This window comes from Vulpes lagopus, chromosome 7 (assembly GCF_018345385.1).
Source record: "Vulpes lagopus strain Blue_001 chromosome 7, ASM1834538v1, whole genome shotgun sequence".
In the NCBI taxonomy this organism is placed as follows: domain Eukaryota; kingdom Metazoa; phylum Chordata; class Mammalia; order Carnivora; family Canidae; genus Vulpes; species Vulpes lagopus.
The window spans coordinates 26121954-26138603 of record NC_054830.1 but is presented as its reverse complement, the minus strand read 5'-3'; the positions used below and the strand labels follow the sequence as shown (position 1 = coordinate 26138603).

At 48.9% G+C, this 16650-nt stretch overlaps 1 protein-coding gene across 3 annotated transcripts in view; it reads left to right on the top strand.

Moving 5' to 3' along the window:
- FAM107A (family with sequence similarity 107 member A) overlaps positions 1-10174 on the top strand; it is a 52766-nt gene extending 42592 nt beyond the window's left edge. For all 3 annotated transcript variants that reach the window (XM_041762243.1, XM_041762244.1, XM_041762245.1), the window contains 3 exons: positions 5116-5290; positions 6975-7131; positions 7611-10174. In XM_041762243.1, coding sequence (XP_041618177.1) covers positions 5116-5290; positions 6975-7131; positions 7611-7718 — 440 coding nt within the window. In that variant the 3' untranslated portion in view covers positions 7719-10174. The remainder of the gene's footprint in view (positions 1-5115; positions 5291-6974; positions 7132-7610) is intronic.
- The last annotated feature ends 6476 nt before the right edge of the window (positions 10175-16650 follow it).

Genomic DNA, 16650 nt, shown 5'->3' with positions numbered 1-16650 from the left:
CCAGCGGCTGGTGAGCTCACCCTGGGAGCAGTCAGTGAGCCCAGCTAAGCCTTGCCTAGCCTGGGGCTGCAATCTGCAGAGCCCCTGGGGAGGAGCTGTGGGACCTTTAGGGTTCTCAGCAGAAACAGGGAAGAACCAAGGGAGAAGCTCCCAGTCTCTCCCCTGACCTATTACTACCCATCCTACCCTGCCCCCAAAGATGAAGTCAGTCCCACAGTCTGCAGATAAGCAAGAATTACTTGTCCAGTCATGCAAGACACTCCATTTAGCTGTCACCTACTGGCGGCACCTGCCCCTGCCCAGCTCATCCTGTCCTCACAGCATCATGATTTTACAGAGAAGGAGGGTCCTAGAGATGAAGACCCAACCAAGGTCACACAGTGGCTAAAAACTATGACCTTAACCCAACTTGTCCACCTACCAGGCCAATCAGTTAGCTGAAATCACTCAGGCCAAAGCAAGGAAGATTTTTTTTCTTTTTAACTCCATGGTTTACAAAGCTGCCTGACTATTGGAATCACTTGGGGAGCTTTTTAAAATCCCAAAGGCCAGGCTGCCTCCCCAGGCCAGTCACATCAGAATTCCTGGGGTGCCACTCAGGCATTGGTATTTTTAAAACTTCCTCTGGTGATGGCAATACACAGCCAGGGCTAAGAGCCACTGATTAAATCAGTGCAGTTTTTAAAGAGGATAAGAATGCTCCATCCAAGACTAAGACTGGGATTTATTGGTACTAATTGTTAATAGCAGCTAATGGGGTGGCCACACTGCAATTCTAGGGGCTCCACTCATAGTTTAATTTACAGGAGTGAGGCCCTAGAGTTGTGCAGTGCACAGCCTGCCTTGCTGTATTTGGCTGCCCAGATGGGTAGCATTTATTGAGTCCTCAACTCTGTGCTAGGCACTTACCAAGCACCAAGCAGGTATCCCCTCATTTATCTTGCAACAACCTCATGAAGAAGGGTGCTGAACAAGAGCAGCTTCTCCCGTCTGCTGTTCTAGTGGAAAGCAACCATATAGACAGTGAGTAATGCGTGGGCATGGCCGTGTTCCAAAGGCGTTGAATTTGGTCCAAAGGTTTAGTTTGTGGACTCCCGCTGCAGGGGAGAGGTAAACTTGCCCGAGGCTAGGAAGGGGCAGAGTCAACATTCCCATCCAGATCCTCAAGACTCCAGCGTCTACACACCTAAGCTCTGTTCTGCATTTCTCTGGCAACCAGTGAAGCATATCCTCTAGCCTTTTAGCTTTCTCCTCCACCGGCCTGTTCCTCTTCTCTGCCAGCTCTTCCTTTGGGCATTGACCTTTGTCTTTTCGGAGGTGACCTAACACTTTGCCCCATCACGCCCACTTCCCTGACAGTCTCTGATCTCTCAGGATGCCGCAGCTGCCTGGGAGACCCGGCCAGAGCAGCCCTGGGGTCAGATCCCACCTCGGCTCAGGAAGCCCACCCAACGCCCAGGGCAGCCCGGATTTTCTCAGCCCAGCATCTGGGCTTTGCTGAGCAGTCTCCGTTGTTTCAGCACCTATGTGAGGCTCTTCTACATGGAGGGGCCTCTCTTAATTAAACTAAAGGGCAGGGAGTCTGGCTCAGGGGCTCTCTAAGCCCTGGAGGGCCCCCACCCGCGTGCCCACAGATCTCACACGTGTCAGTCCTGGAGCTGGGCACACTAACTGGCCAAGGCAGCGGTTTTCCCAGGCTGCAATTTTGGTCTGAAGAACGAGCCCCATCCTTCAGGATCCCTGCCTGAACCACCAACCACCCTAGCCTCAGGAAGACAACATCGCCCACGACTAAATGCTGATTTCATTTACAAAATAAATTAAAGGCCTGCAACCGGAGCTGGTCACCGGTTGGACCTGGGTGCAGGACTGACTACAACATACAGGGCCCCTCTTCCAAGCAGGACTCAGCCGGAAGGGTCCTGCTGCTGCAGTGGTGGGGTCTGGCCCCTGGGGGGCAGCCGGCCCATGAATTAGCTGGTGACCAGTGGGGTGAAGATTCTCAGCCTGGCCAATCAGATGATTTTCCTCTGGAATTTAACTGGAGGGAGAGCCAGTAAGAGTGCCCAGTGGAAGTAAAAGAAACCAAAGTCAGATAAAAATTTCCCAAAACCTGCTGACAGTTTTTTCCCCACACACACACCAGAGAGAATGACCTTTTTAAAAATCGAATGAGACGCGATCTTTCCCCAACTTGAACCCACCCGTCCACCCTCACACCAAACACTCTTCCTGTCACTCACGCACACCACTCCGGACACACTATGCTTTTTTGTTCCTTGAACAGACCAAGCTTGTTCAAGGTACATGAGTCACAACATGCTGTTCCTTGCCTCTGCCCCAGCCTCCCCCCTTCTCCTCAATCCCCAGATCTGAAATGTCACCTCCTCCGAGAGACACCCCCCACAAGTGCACCTGGCAGGAAAGTGGGTCCTCCTGTTAGTCTCTATCCCAGCCCCCTGGTTCGGTTCCTTCAGTGGGTTCCGGGCAATTTGCAATCATTTGTTTGTCAGCAATGCAAGAGCAGGAACCTTGTTTGCTTCATTCACCCCTTGTGTCCAGCATCTACCACAAAACCTGGCAAATTGTAGGAACTCAAAACATATTGTAGAATGAATGAATGATTGTATTGTGTACTTTCCCAATGGTTATTCCTGTTACACAGGAGCTCTTCGTTTTGTGTGCTTACTTAGTACCTGGCCACATTATTGAATTCTCTCACTAGTTCCGAATGTTTTTCTGTTAATCCACTTGGGAATTCTGGGTATATAGTGATATCTTAAGCAAATTAATTCTGTCTTCGCCTTTCCTAAAGTTATACAACTTATGGTTTCCTGCCTTATGGCTTTGGTAACATCCAGTACAGTTAGCTATTTCAAAGACAATGTAACTGATGAAAATTATGAAGTTCTGGAAGGTTTGGGACACAAAGGAACTACAAGCAGGATGAATAGCCAAGGAGCTACAATAGTTACTTAAGTGTGGTGTGATAATGGGCTGGATAGGATGAGAGCTGAGGACACAGGAAGGAAAGAGAACAGCCAAAAGCCGCTCAGATAAAGGATTGGTGGGACATGATCATGGGAATGGGCATCAAAAGGGGAAAAAAAATTCTCTAAGCTCCAGTCTGAATCAGGGTATTCTAGTACATTGGCTCCCAGACAAGCCCACAGACTAAGAAAATATCCACATTTTCAGGGGCCCCTGGCTGGTCAGTCAGTAGGGCGAGCAACTCTTGATCTTGGGGTTGTGAGCTCAAGCCCACACTGGGTGTAGAATTTACTTAAAAAAAAAAAAAGGAAATATCCACATCTTTAAAAGATGAAGGAGCCAATATAGCCAACTGTTTATTTTGTTAAGTGCCCATTTTTAACTATCAAATACTACCACAATCTTTAAAAACCAGGCCAAGAGTTCGGAAGGATAGAACCTGAAAACAGCCTTATGAAGAAAGAGAAGAAAGGAAATTAGAATTCTCATTTTAGAAACAGTTCTGAGAATGTGAATTCAAGGGGAAAAAATTAGCAGATATGTTTTTATGCTCTGACATTTCATCTGGCTACTTCCAAAATATCTTGTAATAATTAACACTTTTTTCCAGTTTACACAGCACCTTTACAAATGTGGTCTCACTTAATCCTCCAAACAGCACCCTGCAACGGGTAATAATAGAAATGCCAAACATGTGTGTGGTGAGCCACAATTTGTAAAACATAATCTCCCCTTCGATGCCTACATTCCCTGACAGGTCACCTTGCAATTTACACTCTACCAACCCCCTCCTCCTGTATTTTCCAACCCCACTGAGCTATTACCTACCTCCAGGTTTTTGCACAGACCACCATCCCTATCCAGTTTACTTGGAGAACCCCTGTTTATGCCAGTACTTGGCATATGGTAGATGCTCAACCTTAGAAAAGCAGGATTCATGAAGGAGCAGACCCAATGCGTCAATTTTCACTTTAATTACTGTAAGAAGCTGATGGGCAGGCTGTGTCATCCCCTGGAGACTTTTTCTTAAGAAGTCTTCCTTTCTGTCTGTCTCACTCGCACACATGCAGATACTTACTTTGGGGCATTGCAAGGATACAGAGCCAGCTTGTAGAGGAGGGAGCTCTTCTGCCTGAATTTCAAGTAAACTGACAAATTTCAAGCTTCTGTGGTGAAAGTAAGGCCATCAAGAAGCCAGATATCCACATTAAAGATGGCAACCATCCCTTTGTAATTAGAGACATAGCCATCCTGGGATTTCATACTCTCCTCTTTGATCTGGAGAAACTGAAAAACTTGACGCTTCCACAGAGAATTTGGAATTATAGAGAGGGAAACTGGACAATACGGGGTGATACTTCCTTTTGATCACTACACTCATCCAAATTTAACAAATGCATACTGCTCTTTTTTAAAAATCTTTTTCTGATTAAAGGTCACTGAAAAACAGAAACTCAAACATGATTCTTTTTATGGGATATTGTTTTCTCCAAAGTCAGGCCAAAAACATGGGCACATGTCAACCCATATTTTGTAACCCAGTATCATTTCACCTTCACACCCCACTTTATAAACAGCACTTCCAATCCATACAACAATCCTGTACCCAGGTCTGATTATTTCCATCTCACAAATGAGGAGACCAAGGCTCAGAAGGCGAGGGAGTCTGCCCAGGGCTGTACAGTGGCAGATGACCAGAGTCCATCTAACATCGAAACCCTTCAGCTGGGGCTCAGTCGGTTAAGTGTCTGCCTTTGGTTCAGGTCATGATCTGACTCATGGGATTGAGCCCCACATCGGGCTCCTTGGTCAGCAAGGAGTCTGCTTCTCCCTCTGCCTCTGCCCCTACTCATGCTGTCTCTGTCTCCTCTCTCAAACAAAATCTCTCAAACAAAAAGAAAGAGAGAGAGAAAGACAGAAAGAAAGAAAAGAAAGAAAGAAAGAAAGAAAGAAAGAAAGAAAGAAAGAAAGAAAGAAAGAAAGAAGAAAGAAAGAAAGAAAGAAAGAAAGAAAGAAAGAAAGAAAGAAAGAAAGAAAAACCCTTCAGCTGTGGGGCTCCCCTAGGATGGGTTAGATTGTAGATCCTGCTCTGACCAACCCTTCCCCTGCCTCCTGCCTCTACAGCCTCGATGTACTCTGAGATCCAGAGAGAGCGAGCGGACATTGGGAGCCTAATGGCCCGGCCGGAGTATAGAGAGTGGAACCCAGAGCTCATCAAGCCCAAGAAGCTGCTGAACCCTGTGAAGGCCTCCCGGAGTCACCAGGAGCTCCACAGAGAGCTACTCATGAACCATAGAAGGTAGGAACAGAGCTCAGTTGCCTCAGCCCGGCAACCATCTCCTCAGACCTGCTACGGCTTGCGGAGGTGCCTCTTGTGGAAGGCAGGGCTGATGGTCATGCTGGGTCTCCTGGAGGCTGAAGAGGGCTGAGTGTACCCCACATAGTCACCCACAGAAACTGTGAAAGTCTAGTCCCCAGTGGTCCCCCAAAAGCCCTGCCCTCCTTCCCAGCTACCCACTCATGCCTGTCCTCCACAAACATTTACTAAGCACCTACTATGTGCCAGGCACTGCATCCAGACCTGGCATACAAGAAGGAACAGGACCCAGTTCCAGCCCTGAGAGTGGGGATGGATGCATAACCATGCAGTATGATGAGGGCATAAATGGGCCTGGAACCTCAGAGGAGGCACCTAGGAGTAGTCCAAGGTGACCTCACGGAGGAGAGGATCCCTAACAGCTAACACCTGAAGGATGGGCAAGAGTCAGCCAGACTAGGAGGTGGGCATCGGCTGGGGGAAGCAAGTATGCTCCCAGCAAAGGGAAAAGCATATGCAAATAGACTGGAAACACAAGTAGCTCAGGGTGTTTGCAGCATGGATTTTGAGGTTGGCCAGAGGAGATGTGCTGGCCAGGGAAGGGTCTCAAGCAGGAGTGTCACAATCACAGAGGGGGCATGAGTGGAGCAGGGGTGCAGTGAAAGAGCAGGCTTGAGATGGCAGGGCTGGAACTCAGCAACTGAAGGAAGGTGGGGGAGGCCTGGGAAATACCTCCCAGCTGGCTGGCACCAGGCAGAAGGCCGTGGCGCCTCCGCAGCTCCCTCTACTGGCACATTCTGGAGTTGGCGTAGGCTAGGATTCTCGTATTTTCAGCTCTGCCCAAGACCTTCCAGCAGGTGTCATTTTGTATCCACAGTGGGTTCTTTTTTTCCTTGCTTAGTATATATATCATGTGTATTTTCTCCGAATGTTTTTTAGAGTCATCCCTTTTAATGTCAAAAAAATACTACCGTGATAGAAAAAAAAAAGCCTAAAAGACAAATCAGGGAAATATTTACAATATAAAACAGACCAAAAAATATATACATATCACTTATAAATCCATAAGGAAGAAAATGAACAAAGGCGGGTATAGTCAGTTTACAAAAGAAATGCAAATGACTGGTACACATCTCAAAGGCTGTTGTTCATGTAACTAATAATCGGAGAAACAGAAATGAAAACCAGATATTATTTCTTGCCTACCAGATCCTAAAATATAAAAAGACTGCATGGTGATGGTGGGGAAGAGTAGATGCTCTTGTACACTGATGACAGAGTATAAATTAGGTAACCTTTCCTAGGGGGCAGATGGAAATATATATCCAAACCCTTAAAAAGAGCCTGACAAAGCAATTCCACCTTTAGAAACTTATCCTGGGAACGTAACCAGAAATAACACAGAACCTGGCCTCTGCAGTCAGACGGGCCTGGGTGCTCATGCTCGCTGAGCCCCTTCATAGCTGTGACCTGGACTGGTGTCTTAAGTCCTAGGAGCCTCATTTCCCATCTCTGGATAACAGGACAGGAATGGGACCACCTCCCGGGGCTGCCAGGAGGGTTGTACTGACAGGATGGTATAGGTAGGTGTCACTACAGGGTGCAGCCCTGAGACTGGGCGGGGCAAGGGGAGAGTTGGGGTCACCTGACGGCTCCCTCCACCCAGGGGCCTGGGCGTGGACAGCAAGCCGGAGCTGCAGCGTGTCCTGGAGCACCGCAGGCGGAACCAGCTCATCAAGAAGAAGAAGGAAGAGCTAGAAGCCAAGAGGCTGCAGTGCCCCTTTGAGCAGGAGCTGCTGAGACGGCAGCAGAGGCTGAACCAGGTGGGTGCGGAGCCTGGCCCAGGGAGGAGCCCTGCCTGTGGTCGCAGCTGGCAAGAGGGAGGAGATGAAGCAAAATGAGGCCTAAACCAGCAGTCCACCACGGGCTCAAGTCCTCACTCTGCCACTCACTCGTGTGACTGAACCAGTGGCTTCCCCTCCCTGACGCTGGGTTCCCTTATCAGCCCAGTCTATTGCATGCCGATCCTGATCTCATTCTCACTATGTGTCTGCGAGCCAGGCAGCGTTCCCATTTTAGAGATGAAGAACCGGAGGCCCAGGTGAGGCAAGTGATTTGCACCAGGCTTCACAGCAAAAACTTAGTCTCCTGCCTGGTCACCCCAGCTACCAGGGCTGGTGGCAAAGCTGATCCCTGGTTCTGTTTCCCCAGAGAGGATCCTTGGTCCAAACACTGTGGTTTGGGGAATAGGAATTCCCCCGAGCCACACCCACTTTACACCTCTACTTCTTCTCTCCTTTAGCTGGAAAATCCACCAGAAAAGGAAGAGGACCATGCCCCCGAATTTATCAAAGTTAGGGAAAACCTGCGGAGAATCACCACGATAACCAGTGAAGAGAGAGCCCTGTAGGGCCAGGTGGGGGAAGCTCTGGTCCACGAAACCGCCCCCCTCCCAGGCCACCACACCCTCCTCCAGCCCTTCTGTATCCAGCAGCCCTGGGTCCCCAGTCTCGGGCCATCTGTGATGTTCATGCTTACTCTTGTGAAATGCCCCAGCGGGCTTGGAACCCCCTTCCCACCCACCAAGAAGCTGGGGGCCCCAAAGCTCCCAGCTTCTTCCTTCTGAGCACTCATCGCTTCTGCTCCAAAAGGAAGCTGCTGCTCAGAAAACATTCCCAAGGCACCTCTCCCTGAAGGGGCTTCTTTCTGAGCTCCGCTGAGATTTTTCTGGCAGAATTGGGAAGGAAAGAAAGGCACCTCTTTGGCGCAACCAGCCCTCCGTTTTGCCGGTGCCTCATGGGCCCTGCTCTCAGAAAACTTCCCTGACTGTGGTTTACCTGCAGCCAGGTGTGCTAAGTGCGGCATGTCAGCTTGAAAGCCAGCTAAGGGCAATCTGGTTCAAGTGCAGCTGCCCTGGTGAGGAAGGGCGGGGCGGCCCACAGGGCAGCCTTGGGGCTCCCTCTTGCCAGATTGCAAGACCACCACCGAGGACAGCTTCCCCTACACCATGCTTTCGCTTTCTCCTCTCCAAAGCCTCCCTGTCTGGGCCTTGTAAGGGCATCTAACCAGGGCTGCAGCCTTCCTGCTCCCAGAAGTCTAGAACAGTGCTTCTCAAACTTTATTGTGCCTGCGAATCACTGGGGATCTTGTTACACTACAGCTTCTGATTCAGTCGATCTGGGTGGGGGCTGAGAGTTCGCATTTCTAACCAGCTCCTGGGCTGCTGGTCTGAGGCCCACACTGTAAGCAGCCAGGCATAGTAAATAGTGGAAACATGATCCCTGAAGCCACCTCTGCCCCCTAACTAACTGCCACGAACCTCTGCCCTGGGGGTGCCCTGCCTCTGCAGCCCCAGGGGCTCTCCATAATCCACCCCCTTCCAGGGCCCCAGACCTTGGAAGAGAGTTGCCGAGCAAATTATATATCGGTTGCATAATTGTCATTCACACTGGAGAGGTCTATCATTGCCAATCTGCATTTTCTTACCACATTGTTCTGATGTAACTCTAGCCAAAAAAATTTTTGTTTTGTTTCGTTTTACCTTTTCCTAAAGCCTACGGAGAACAAATATAGAGTGATTTCCAGTGGGTTTCTGGAAATATGAACACTGGTCTGAAGACCCCACTGCTACCCTTACAGATTGGCTCCTGAGTCCGCATTTCCATCCCCGCTCCAACTCCCTACTTGGTTTCTACTACCTGAGCCAGCTCCAGTGAATTCACTTACTCTTCCTCAAAAATCCCTCCCCACAGGAGACCAAGTGTTGCAACGTTTTGCTTCTATCCCATTGTTAAAGATTCAGAGAATAAACCAGGCTGGTTGTGTCCGCCCTCCCCACTCCCCATGAAGAATAAAATCCCCACCTCTGACTTTGCAAACCTATCATTTAAGGTGATAGGGCAGTACTAGAAAAGCATTTCCTTTCACCCCTCAAAACTGCGGGGGGACAAAGCTGCCACTGGAATGCTATTTTATTCTTGGACCAAAAGTGGGACGTTCAGGAGGAAAGGGGTCATCCTGGTCTTCACTCCTAACTGAGTGGTTTGAGGATGTTGCTCTTTTCCTGCGTGGGGTGCCAGCCATTGTGTAAATAGACATGCTGTGTGCTTGTATGTGTGTGTGTGTGTGTGTGTGTGTGTGTATAAATGTAAGTTAGGCTCTAAAAGGCCCTTGAACGTGTCTTAGTGAGAACGTGGTGATGCTATTTTAGATGTCTGCCAGGTGAGAGCAATGCACAATCCCCAAATAAAGACCACCATTTCCCCAAAGAGGTCTCCCCAGCAGTCTGTGTGGTGTTCAGACATATGAACAGAAGCAAGACAGCATCTAGGACGGAGTAGGCCCCTCAGAGAGAATGCTTGAGACTTCACTCAGTGGCCCCCAGAGGTGCTCCATGGAGAAGGCAAGCCATGGGGATGAAACCCCACATGGTCTAGTGGAACCATAGCAGCCACCCATGTACATTCCCCATGGTCGGTCCCAGCCCCTTCATTCCAGTTGCCTCCCACTGCAGAGGTTGTAAATCCCAATTCCCACTGTTCCAGCTTCCTTTGCAGCTTGGGGTGACATGTGACCAGGTATGGCCAGTGCAATTTAAGAGGCAGTCTTACAGGGGCTTCTGGGAAAGTTTATGCTTTTCTGATAAAAGAGGCAGACATGGGTAACACCTCTCTGCCCCTCCATTCTTCCTGCCTTGATTGAGGATGTGATGCCTGGAGCCCCAACAGCCACCTTGCTACAATGAGAAAAAGGCCAAGAGAATCTCACAGACACTGACCTACCCTACCATCATTTGACCAAGCTGATGCCGGCAGCCATACTCCTTCAGAATTCTTGTAAATAAAGTGAAAATCCCCTTTGTTTAAAGCCATTGTTGGTCAGTCTCTGTTACTTGCACCCAGAGTATTTCTGAATACCAGCCCCCATGCCTAGAATTACCAGCAGACTATACTGAAAATCCAGATTCCTCCTTCCCATTAGAGATCAAATGGAGGGGCACCTGGGTGGCTTAGTTGGTTAAGCATCCAACTCTTGATTTCAGCTCAGGTCATGATCTCAGGGTTGTGGGATGGAGTGTACTCACACACGCATGCACATCCTCTGTCTCTCTCTCTCTCAAATAAATAAACAAATCTTTAAAATAGTTAATTATTTTTTGAAAAAAGAAACCCTTTGGACTAGGATCCCTGGCAGCGATGCCTGAGATCTGTTTTTCTGTATCTTCTCCACATAGCCCACGCACCGGCCTGAGAACTGGTATTTGGGTATCTTTAATTCACGCATCATTCAGTAGGGATTCGCCGAGTGCCCACCCTGTGCAGGAAGCATGCTGTGTGCTGGAAGCACAGTGGGAAGCAGGACGTGTTTGGATTACTGCAGTGGCCTCCTCCTAACTGGGCTCCCGGCTTCTGCCCTGGCGCCTACAGCCTACTCTCAAGAGTGCGGCCAAAATGAGCCTGTTAAAATCTAAGGCCGGTCTTGCTACTCCTCTGCACAGAGCCCTCCCTTGGCCTCCAGGAGCATCCCTCCTGCCACCTGGAAGGCCCTGCCTGTCCAGCTCCCTCTTAACCTCCCCCCTCCTCCCCTCTGCCCTCTCCTCCACTCGCACAGCTCTGGCCAGTCCGGCCACCTCACACCACCACCATCTAAGTTCCACGCATTGCCTTTTCACCAGTTGTCCACCAGCCAGGAGCGTTGTTACAGTCCTCTCCTCCACTTTCTTCAGGGCTTTTTATTATGCTCTTACTAAATGAGGTCCTCCGTGGTCAACCCGTCTGAATCACAGCATCTCCTACAAACTTCCTATCCATTCCTTCCCTGTCTTATTTTTCCTCCTCACCATTTGCCACCATCAGACACATATTATTTTACCTGTTTATCTTGCATGTTTCCCCTAGTGATAATGTCAGCTCCATGAGGGCAGAGCTGTTTGTCTGTCTTGTTAAGGCTGAGTCCCAGATGGCCGTCTTCCCTCCTCCTTCCCCACCAGCTGGTGGCCCAGCTTGTGCCAATCGGGCAGACGGGGCTCCAGGGACAAGAATCCAGCCCCATCCCACTCACGACTTTGAGAAAAGGCAGTGGCCAAATAGGGCATGGGGCTAAGGGCACAGAGTGGGTGCTCAACTCATGTTTGTGGGATGAGCGAATAAGTGAGAAAGGACTTCTCCTGCTGCAAGACCTCGGCCTCCTCCCAGCTTTGGCCTTCCCACTGCCATCGTCTTCTTGCCTCCTTCAATTTGACCCTGGCCCAGAGATATCAGTTTGAACTAGAAGCTTTCCTTTGGCCTCTTGGGCTTTGGTCAGGACACCTGGGCCCTTCTGGCATTTGTACCTACAAGACCAACGTTGGTGCCATGTGGGCATCCAGGGAGTTAAAGTACCCCTGAAAGCAGAGGTCAGGTCATCACCGAGTCCTGTGGGCCCTGGAGAAGGAAAGGGCTGCTGCAGGAGCTCTGACATCAGACTCCACCCTAAAGCAGAATGAAGAGCAGCAAGCCTCTTCTAACTGAGCCTCCCCGCCCCCCCCCACCTCACACCTGCCAGACCACAGGTCCCAGTCTGGGTTTGGGGAGAACCTTCTTCAGTGGCAGACCAGCACAAAATACAACACATGGGAGATAGACAGGAGGCCTTCGGAGGCGAAGGGACTCTCCCTCCCTGATTCTTCAGTATGTACTCCAGGGGATTCCTCAAAACCCAGCTTTTGCTGGGCAGCCTCCCTACACTTGAGATGGTACAAATTCCAAGCCCCAAGAGGGAAGGCACCCTGCCTGACTCTGCTTACCGTTACCCATACCAACCCAGAAAAAAAAGTTCAAAAAGTTGTGAATGGGTGTCAATTATGATATATGGAAGGCCAGCAATGTCACCGGTCATGACAATTCAGTGCCATTCTCACTCAGACTAACTAAACAACGTTTAGGTAAATTAAAAGACCTGCCTGACAAAACATTGCCTGAGGAAAGACAAGATTCACACAGAGCCATCTGTCTGCAGAGTCCACATTTTCTCCACTATAGCTAGACCTTTCTCTTTGGAAGGGCTCAGAGGAGGGCCCTGTGCCAATATGACGTTTTGTCATGAGATTTGATGACCTATTTCACCCTCTCTTTGTCTGTTTGAACTTGAGGGATATGGCCTTCAGCCATAAAAAATAGATTCAGGCCAACATAAATGGATATTACACCCCCGCCTCCAAAGCCACAGTCTTGGGGACCAACCAACAGGTTAGTATATACCATCAAAGTGGGATTCCTGCCCCCTTGCTGGACTGGACCTTTGGTTGAACAGTAACCTAAATAACTTGGTGTTTCAGGGCCCTACTCCCAGACCCATCAACCCCCAGCCACCCTGCTCCCACCAGGGCCCTGCCTCATGGTGCCCCTTCTGTAGGGCCTCACAAGAACAAAGCCGAGCCTCCCTCTGGCTGCCTGCCCTCATCCAGCCATCAAACTATTATCTGAGTTGATTGGCAGGCACTCACCTTGAGAGGACACTGAGTACTCATCTACTTCTCAGAAAGGAGTCAGAGAGAGATGACCAAGATTTCCCAGTAAAGCACCCTGATAACAACTCCTCTGGGCTACCTGGCACTAGCTAAGTGAGTGGGGCTCTCCACTCCAAGGAAGGGCTTCACATGGGTCTAGGGCACTTATGCTCACCCTTTTGGGGGCCTGACCTAAAATACTCATCCCCCACTGCAAGGCTGACCTCTACAGAAGATAAATCCTGTGCTCAGACCTGTATTCAAGCCCCAGTTCAATCCCAATCACTACTTGCCACAAGGCTCAAAAACTTGCTGGACCACATTTACCACATCTGTGACACAGGTAATGATAATTGAACATTTAGTATCTGTGCCAGGGACTGGGCTATTTGTACTTTATATGAATTCTCTTGATTACTCCCCCAGGACTGTCATTACATACATTTTACAGGTGAAGAATCCAAAGTGTAGGGAGGCAAAGCCACGTCCCAAAGGCACACGCTCAGCAGGTGGTGGAAGCGAGATGTGAACCCACGTCTGCCTGACTGCAGCCAGAGAATTTATCCTGGCAGCACTTGCTGGTGGAGGCTGCAGAGGATGTTTTGCAAAGCACCCACATTCAAGCGTTCCCATCTGTTGCCAAGAAACACCCCGCAAGAACACTGAGGCCCAGTGGCCTTCCTGCTACCTCCTTCCCTGCCAGCAGGTAGTCCTGCCGGCACCCTATCTGGCAGACTGGGCCCCAGGGACAAGAATCCAGGCCCATCCCAGTCACAGCTTTAAGAAAAGACAGTGGTCAGTGGGAGACAGGGGTTCATATGCCTGCCCTTGGCCCAGGAAGTTTAGTGACGGAGCAGGAGGAGAGAAATCTGCATTGAGCATCCATTGTATACCTTGCGGGTCCTAATGTGAGACACCGGATAGAAAATGCCTAGCCGGGGCCTGGCCCGTTTCAAGGGATGGAAGACCCTTCTCCCTCTCTCCCACTCTCCCTTTTAAAGATCAATGACGGGTGGTGCAACATGACTGTTAGGAGTTCAGGCTACAAAGTCAGACTGCAGATTGGGGAAGGAGCCCGCTCTGCGCACTCTCCAGTGGGTGACCTTAGACGAGTTATTTAACATCTCTGAGTTGTCTGCTAAGTGAGGGTTCCCATAGTGCCAGCCTCACGGGTAGCTGAGAGGACTGAGTTAGCAGATATAAAATGTCTGGTGGGGCACCTGCCTGGCTCAGTCAGAAGAGCGTGGGACTCTTGATCTTGGGGCCATGAATTCGAGCCCCACGTTGGGCGCAGGGATTACTTAAATAATTAACTCTTTTTTAATTTTCTTTTTTAAAGATTTTATTTATTTATTCATGAGAGACAGAGAGAGAGAGAGAGAGAGAGAGAGAGAGGCAGAGGGAGAAGCAGGCTCCATGCAGGGAGCCTGACGTGGGACTTGATCCCGGGTCTCCAGGATCATGCCCTGGGCCGAAGGCAGGTGCCAAACTGCTGAGCCACCCAGGGATCCCCTAACTTTCTTTTTTTTAAGATTTTACTTATTTATTCATGAGAGACACAGAGACATAGACGGAGGGAGAGGCAGTCTCCTCTCAGGGAGCCCGATGTGGGACTCAATCCCAGGACCAGTATCACACACTGAGCCAAAGGCAGATGCTCAACCGCTGAGCCACCCAGGTGTCCCAAATAATTAACTTTTTTAAAGATTGTATTTATTCATTTTTAGAGGCGGAAGGAGTAGAGAGGAAGGGAGAAGGACAAGCAAACTCTAAGCCAAGCGTGGAACACAACTAGGGGCTGGATCCCACCACCCTGAGATCACGACCCGAGCCAAAATCAAGAGCTAGACACTCAAACGACTGAGCCACCTAGACTCCCCAATAATTAATCAATTTTTGTAAAGTGTTTGGCAAGTACAGGCAAGTGCCAGAACTCAATAATAGTTTGTTTTCATATTCCATGTCCCTGCTAGTTTCCCTGGTCATATCTGTCACTGACCTTCAAGTCATATTTCCACTCGTTTATTTCTCTTGGCCCCTAAGCTTGTCTGGCATCCATCCCTCCCTGTGGCTGGCCACCCCAAGAGCCCTTGCCCTTCTCCCAGTCACCCATTTTGGGAGAGGTGTCAACCCATACCTTTTTAGACCCCAATCCAAATTGAGGGACTTTCTAAAAAAATACCTGACAGGGACACCTGGGTGGCTCAGGTGGTTGGGCATCTGACTCTCTGTTTTGGCTCAGGTCATGATCTCCTGGTCCTAGGATCCAGCCCTGTGTCAGGCTCTGCACTCAACACAGCATCTGCTTTTCCCTCTCCCTCCCCTTCTGTTCCTGCTCTCACTTGTAGCACACTCTCTCCCTCTCTCTCTCTCTCTCAGATAAATAAACAAAACCTTAAAGAATAAATAAAAATAGGGACGCCTGGGTGGCTCAACGGTTGAGCATCTGCCTTCAGCTCAGGGCGTGATCCCAGAGTTCCAGGATGGAGTCCCACATTGCGCTCCCTGTATGGAGCCTGCTTCTCCCTCTGCCATGTCTCTGCCTCTCTCTCTGTGTGTCTTTCATGAATAAATAAATAAAATCTTGAAAAATAAATAAATAAATAAATAAATAAATTAATTAATTAAAATAAAATAATGCCTGATGGTACTCACCATATGTCAAGGTCATAAAAGACCAAGATTGAGGAGCTATACCAGTTGGAGAAGACAGGAAAACTAAAGACAATGAAGGATCCCGAACTGGATCTCGAACCAAAAAAAGGGCATTCGTAGGAAAACTGGCCAAACACTATGTGCAAAATAAGTCACTAACTCAGCAGGATTTTAAACTCTGAACATTCCAGAGACAGGACAGGCCCTTGAAGCTCCTAGGAGATAAGCTCTAAGTTCTTGGAATATCCTGCCTAAAAAGAGTGTCTCTGTATACCTGGGGCCCTGGGTCACTACAGGCAGTTTGCACTACCAATGTGTTTTATGTAGGCCAAGGGCCCTGCTGTATCAGTTTGGCCTCTGGAGGGCTAGATACTAAGTAGTTAAATGACTGAGTAATCCGCAGCCCATTCCTCTGTGACAGATACCCAAGAACCCTGGACACAAAGTCTGAGATGAGCTTCTCTGGTTATCAGCATTTTATGTGTGTTGTCATGCAGGGAGAATTAAAGGCCATCCTTAGAGTACCACTGGGAAGGGACAACTGGGAGCTCATGCCTGGTCTTTCCTGGACTCTATCCTATATGCCTTTTTCCTTTGCTGATTTTAATCTATGTCATTTTGCTGTACTAAACCAAAACCATAAGTATAACAGCTTTTCTGACTTCTGTGAGTCTTTCTTGCAAAGCATTGAACCTGAAATTGGTCTTGGGGACCTTCCAACACACTCGAATAAGTTTTGAAGATAAGTTAATAGTATTGGGTTCAATAACCACACTATGGTTATGTAAGCTTTAACCCTGGAGGAGGCCGTGGGGAAGTGATCCAGAAACCATTTACTATATTTCACAACTTTCTGAAAGTCTAAAGTTATTTCAAAATAAAAAGTTAAGGGAAGCCTGGGTAGCTCAGTAGTTGAGCGTCTGCCTTCAGCTCAGGTCGTGATTCCGTGGTCTCAGGATCGAGTCCCGCATCAGGCTCCCTGCGTGGCACCTGCTTCTCCCTCTGCCTGTGTCTCTGCCTCTCTCTGTGTCTCTCATGAATAAATAAATAAACTCTTTTTAAAAATGAATAAACAAATAAATAAAATAAAAGGTTAAAACACAAAGAATAGAGAAAGATGAGATGATCATTGTTAAAGCTGGGTGTTAGGTACACGTGGATTCATTATATTGTTCTCTCCACTTTTTTTTAAAGATTTTAT